The 6,000-nt window shown below is 37.4% G+C and overlaps 1 protein-coding gene across 3 annotated transcripts in view; it reads left to right on the top strand.

Moving 5' to 3' along the window:
• Positions 1 to 258: 258 nt before the first annotated feature.
• Positions 259 to 6,000, top strand: part of Ppp2r2b (protein phosphatase 2 regulatory subunit Bbeta) — a 452,685-nt gene continuing 446,943 nt past the window's right edge. The window contains exons 1-2 of one of the 3 annotated variants that reach the window (XM_063232320.1): positions 259 to 369; positions 491 to 568. Coding sequence is in view for 2 of the 3 variants with exons in the window: in XM_063232325.1 (XP_063088395.1) it covers positions 360 to 369; positions 491 to 568 (88 nt within the window). In the remaining variant the exon portion in view is untranslated. The remainder of the gene's footprint in view (positions 370 to 490; positions 569 to 6,000) is intronic. The other 2 variants (XM_063232325.1, XM_063232323.1) reach the window with 2 other exon arrangements.

The following is a 6,000-nucleotide window of genomic DNA, read 5'->3' as shown; positions in this document are numbered from 1 at the left end:
CTGACCCCTTCCAGGCCATTCAATCATGCAAACTGTGTAACTCGGGTTTTTTGAAAAATGTTTTCTTTCTTTTCCTCTCACCCCTCTAAGGAACTGCCTCTCTCTCTTCCCCACCACCACCAGAGGGAAACAATCGACAGCATTAGTATTCCCATGAAAAGGGCCAGTCACACAGGGTGCCCTGCAGCCCCTTCACAATTGCTGGAGGATGCTGCCAGAGCCTGAGAAGGGACGAACTCCAATTGCTCCAGTTCAAACCAGTCCTGGCAGGGACAGCAGGAGAGACAGAGCAGTGATTTCCACAGGACGCTGTACTTGCCGACCATCCTCCCAGCCCTCAGTGGGGTTTCTTCTCCAAGATGATTCCTGGTGTGCACATCTCCTTCCAGAAACGCATAGTTATTTACATTATGTGTTTCTCCTCCTGTTGCCTGTTAAGAACACCAGGTGGTCACCCCTAAACTGAAGTGTCTCCTTGTGTTGCTTCCAGGAATTGGGACGCTCACCCAGGACACACTGTGGTGCTTCAGCCAAGTGAAAGGAACTCTCGAGATTGGAGCCACAGAAGGTAGGACAAGCTCCCAGGCCCTGCACCCTCACCCCTCTGGGGGTTTGTGCTGGTTCATATTTGGAAACTGTCATCTTTGTTTTTCCAGTGTAAGTCCCCAAGCGTCCAGAAGGGTTGGCCCCCTTCCTTTCTCTGATGAAGTTTGTTTTATTCCCACCAATCAGGCAGCATGGAGATGCACTTTCAGTGACAGGAGTGGGCTGGCAGAGGTTGAGGCTGAATTGAGAAAGTCTTGTTTGAGGATGGTCTGACAGCTCCGGAGGACTCTGGGTCCAGTTTCCAGACGGTCAGATGTTAGTCTCCCCCTCCAGTCTGGGCTGAGGGTTACTGACTACCCAGGGAGCACAGAGGCAGGGAGCCTGCAGAATTCAAGTCGACATTAATACGGAAACATTGACTTCCAATACCAACATATAATTGCTTTTCTGGTTTTCGAGAGATCTTCTCATGCCAGGCTCCTTTACCTAGGATAATACCTGAGTTTTTCTCCTCCTGAAAATCTTGTTTTTAACCTTGTTCTTTATATTCCCTCATAAGTCTGGGTCTGGAGACCTCTATGCCACTCCCTTAGGAAGTCTGCATTTCAAAATAGCTAGATGACTGTCAGTCAGAAGGAGCTAGAATAGCCCTTCTGGGAATTTTTAATCAAACTTGAGCTGTGGTAGCAGGATGCAGTAAGGGTTGCCTGAGACAAGTTGTCCTGCACGGATGGCAGGTATACATTCCCAATATAAAATAACACTGGTCTGAAACTCATTTTAATGAAGGAAGGGTAAACTGTTGACAAAGTTGAACTTTAGTGTTGAACTTAATACAGATAAATGCATGTGGACCTTGGGTCATTCTGTAGCACTTTATTTCTGAATAAAAAAAATGAGTAGAAGTATTCAGCTAACCTGAATACTTTGAAGAAAATGATTTATTTGAAATCTTTCTGTAATTTATTATTATAAACTGAATGCAATGATGGGTAACCTGAAACCAAATGAGCAGGAAAGAACACACTGAAATAAATTAATCTATAAAATTACACTTTCATATAACGTTTTTTAGATGCATTGTCAAATGGAGCTTTAGGAAGATCCCTCTAAAGTCCCTATGAAGACAAAGCAGGCATTATTAAACACAATTTATGCCTATATAATTAAAAAACATACTGAGTATCTTCAATATGAAAGCATTAGCTAGACAGGTGAGAAGAAAAAGAAAGGTGGTGGAGGAGGAGAAAGAAGAGGAAAAGACAAATGGAAAACAACGCCTTAACTCCTAGGTTCATGGATCATAAGATATTAAACTTGAGCTAATCACTTATTTTCAATGTTGGCCATGACAAAAGAATCTGTTGTGCTTTTTAAACAATAAAGACTTTCAGGTCCCCAAGGGCTCCTGAGTTAGAGGCTCAGGGACCAGGACGATGCAAGGTGCTAATGCGTTCACCCAAACGGTGCTGATGAAGTAGGCTGATATTTTAAGACCACAAAGATGGGTGACTTTTTCCAGGTTATCACTGCCATTGTTCTCAAACTCTGCTCTCAAATCCTGTCATTCTGACTCACTCGCCACCAGTTATAAGGACTATCTACCCCTAGCTTGTATCAACAGAGGACTTACCATGTGATAAGTACCCTACAAAATGCTTAACATAAGTTAATAAAATAATGATACTTTGAAAATAGTAAGTTATTTTTTAAGAATATAATGATATTTCGGGGCATTGTAATTTAACCCTCACTGAAAAATTATGATAGGAAAGTATGTTTTATTCCTACAAGAATATTGAAGTTAAGCAACAAATAATTAAGTTACTTACCAAAATATCCCTAGTCGTGAAATGGGCAAGTTAGTTTTCAGACTCAGTCATTATAATTCCAAAGCCTTTGCTCTTTAAACACTGTTTGCAAACCTGAGATTATGATGTTATAGTTTAGACTAAGGTCCAGATGTCTACACTTTTTCCCCACATGCTCTCAGATGATCATCACATATCCGGGTAAAGTGAGGATAGGTTTAAATATTTTCTGTGCATAAACAGATAACCTTCATGAACTGACTGTTACTTGGATCATAGAGTCAAGATCAAAATGACAATAAATTCTTCGCTTTGTCTGAAAAATATACTTCAAGTTGTGACCTGAGGCAGAAATATATTTTAGGAAATATAATTTGAACTGTAACAGACAAGCATCAAAGCTGCCTGCCCAGCATATCTCAGATGACATTTAACCTTCACTAATACTACGTCAATGTTAGTTGAATAACTATTGATTTAAGGAGTGAATAACCCTGATTTTCTATTGGTTGAAAATTATGTTCTTTTTCTTATATTGGCCTGATCTTCCCAAGTTGCTTTTTTAAACAAATTAAAATCAATGAAAATTATTCAACTTTACTTGTTATTACTAATCGCTTTTTAAATTACAGTTCTAGCACTTTTTAACTGACAGTGTTAGTCAATTTGCTTAATGTCTCTATGCTCTGGTTTCCTACAAAAGGGAAATAGCAATACAGGCATTCATGATGACTGTAGGCGTAGATAAATAAAAATCTATTTATTATTTATATGACACTCAAATTGTCATGACTACTGTTATTGTGTTATTGAACTAAGACTAGCCAAGTAAAGTGATAAAAATAAATAAAGATAAATATTTCAGTATAGTATTTTAAACATAAAAATTAACTCAAAGAATTTATGATGAACAAAATATCAAAATATTAAATAAAGACACTATTAGTGTTGATTTTTTTCAAATGTGACTCAGTAAGATATGGTTTCTACTAATTTAATCAAATATGTATTAGGTAATAGGCTTGAAGTTTTTCAAATTCCATATCATTTGATAGGACTTCAGATGAATGATGGATATTTTGAGTTAAACGTAAACTTTTAGTGAGGGCTTACTGCATCTAGGATACTATTCCAGAAAGTGAAAACATTGTAAAAATAAGTAAAATATAGTTCAAGATCTCAGTAAATTTACTCTTGAGAGCTGGGGGAAGAGTCTAACACACACAAAGGTATTTGTATGATCTAAACTATCAAAATAACACACAACACACAAATGTACCATTCAAGAGGAAATAAAGTATGCTATGGGAATGCAGTTAAATCCGTAAACATAGTAGAAAAGTGCTTTGGCTAAAGAATGAAATGTTTGAGTACAAAAGAGGTAGAAATTACATACATGGTGGGGAGGGTACAGAGAGACAGTGAAAATAAAAGCATTTAAGAAAGACCCTAAACAGTATTTTAAAATATAACAATTATTTTTGGCTTTTTCTGGTTACTGAAACGATATTCTGAGAGTGAAATATTTAAATGTAACTAAAACATAAAATAACTCATAAAATAAATTTCACTTATAACCACAGATCAATACTGTTAAAAGTTTGTGGTATATTTTTTCTTTTGATTGTGCATGTATACTCATCAATTGATTTAGTCAATCGATAAGCATCCATGCCAGGTGCAGCATAATGAGCATCTTAGTTTATACCACACAAAAGCATCACAGTCTTTGTTTTTTTTTAAATCAAAGAGAAATTGTAATGGGAACACTACATTATAATTTGATGTTTTCATGTAATATATAATGATCATCTTTAATATTATAAGAAGTAAGTATCTCCTAATTTATTTAGCAAACTTTTCCATTTTTGTAACAGTGTTATGAATACCTAATAGCTAAGTCTTCACATTCATTCAGGAAAAACTGTGTAGTACAGTGAAGAAGAATATATTTTTCATAGGTAAAATGCCTAAAATTTGGTTTCTCTGTTTACTGGCATGGAGTAAATCACATCAAATTTTTATGATCCATTTCCTGATATATAAAATCAGGATAACAAATCCTAACTCATAAGAACTACTGAAATAATGTATTTTAAACAACATAGCCCATCAATAATTTTTAATAATTATATTTAGCTACTGTGATTGTCATTATGGATCATTCTCATTCTCCCTTGATCTAGGCAGGTATTTTCACTTCTTCTTTTTTTTTTTTTTTTTAATTTACACAGGCCTGGGTCCTTTAGAGAGATGCTGATGACTTACAAGTCCACCAGCAATACTTGATATTGTCCATTTCCCAAATTCTCCAATTTGAAGCATTTAAAAATTAGTTTTGCAGTATTTATTTAATTCACTTTTGCTACAAAGTGTCTCAGGAATTCAGAAAACAGAATTTATGGAACATGAATTAGAGGAAACCACGTGTGCAAAGATCCTAAGTTTTATAAACTCAGAAAGAGGATGACCTCTATTTTGCTGGGGCATAGAGTACTTGCAGCATCAAACATGAAAAACTAAACTCAAAAGGTAGGTGAGGCCCAGGATGTAAGGTGTTAAATCACATTAAGGAATATTTTAGAATAGAGCCATGTGTTGCCAGCTGATACTGAGAATTGAAAAATTTGTTGCACTGCTATTCTGATATAACTGAATTCATATAAGCTCATTTTAGACAATAAAATTTAATCAGTTTATTGGTAACGGGGGAATTCTACTGTAATCATTAATTAATCTGAGTTAATTAATTCACTCAAATATTCGATAACTATTTATCAAGTGGCCACTCTGCGGTAGGTACTACTCGAGTGAACACAATCTCCCAGTTTTAATGAACCTTGAGGAGATATGGACAGGGTGGCACGTGAGTTCCTAAAGGAAGTCACTTTGGAACAAGGCACCAGGGAAGGGCTGGCAGAGGAGGTGACCATGAGCGACAGCCACAAAGATAGGGCTGCGTCAGCATCAAAGGATCAGCGCCTTGGCTGGTGGGAGGAGTATCCATGAGCTGATGTACACTCCCAGCTCCAGGAAAGGAAGGGTGATTTCTAAGCATGTGAGTGAACTCTCGTTGAATGAGAGAAAACTGTGTTCTGAAAAGAGGAGCAGAATTGGTAACAATGGTTTCATCAGCCAGGACTGTTAGGTCATCTTACAGCACCTGAGATTTATTTTAGATTAGCAGGACTCCTTTCCATGGAAGGAGTTTAAAGATAAATGTGTTCTGTTAGCTCATGTGCTTAGGGGAATTCTAGGAGACAGTGTGCCTTGTGGAGCCGATGGGGAGATGGGAACAGGGTCCAGATAAATTTCAAGGCAAGAGAAAGGATTATAGGGAGTGGCAAAGTGACAGCTCCCTGACTGGGTGACAGGCACTGACTGCTGACTCTGAAACCTGGAAAAGAAACTAGTTAGGGGGAAACAAATCAGGAGGTTCACTTTGAACTTATTAAGGTTGGAGGGACCAGAACATACCCAGGCTTAAAGGCCGAACAGGAAATTGTGTATATGTGTCTCAGAGAGAATCTGAGACGGAGGTAGAGATTGGTGTGGTTCAGCACGTTGATGGCATCTGGGATCACTGAACCAGATTAGGCACATAACATGGAGAACATACTAACATACAGTCAACAAACACCTC

The sequence above is a fragment of the Cavia porcellus genome, unplaced genomic scaffold, assembly GCF_034190915.1.
Source record: "Cavia porcellus strain 051 isolate PalLab524CR breed Dunkin Hartley unplaced genomic scaffold, mCavPor4.1 scaffold_21, whole genome shotgun sequence".
Classification (NCBI taxonomy): domain Eukaryota; kingdom Metazoa; phylum Chordata; class Mammalia; order Rodentia; family Caviidae; genus Cavia; species Cavia porcellus.
The sequence above is the reverse complement of the archived record's forward strand: the minus strand, read 5'-3'. Positions and strand labels throughout refer to the sequence as shown.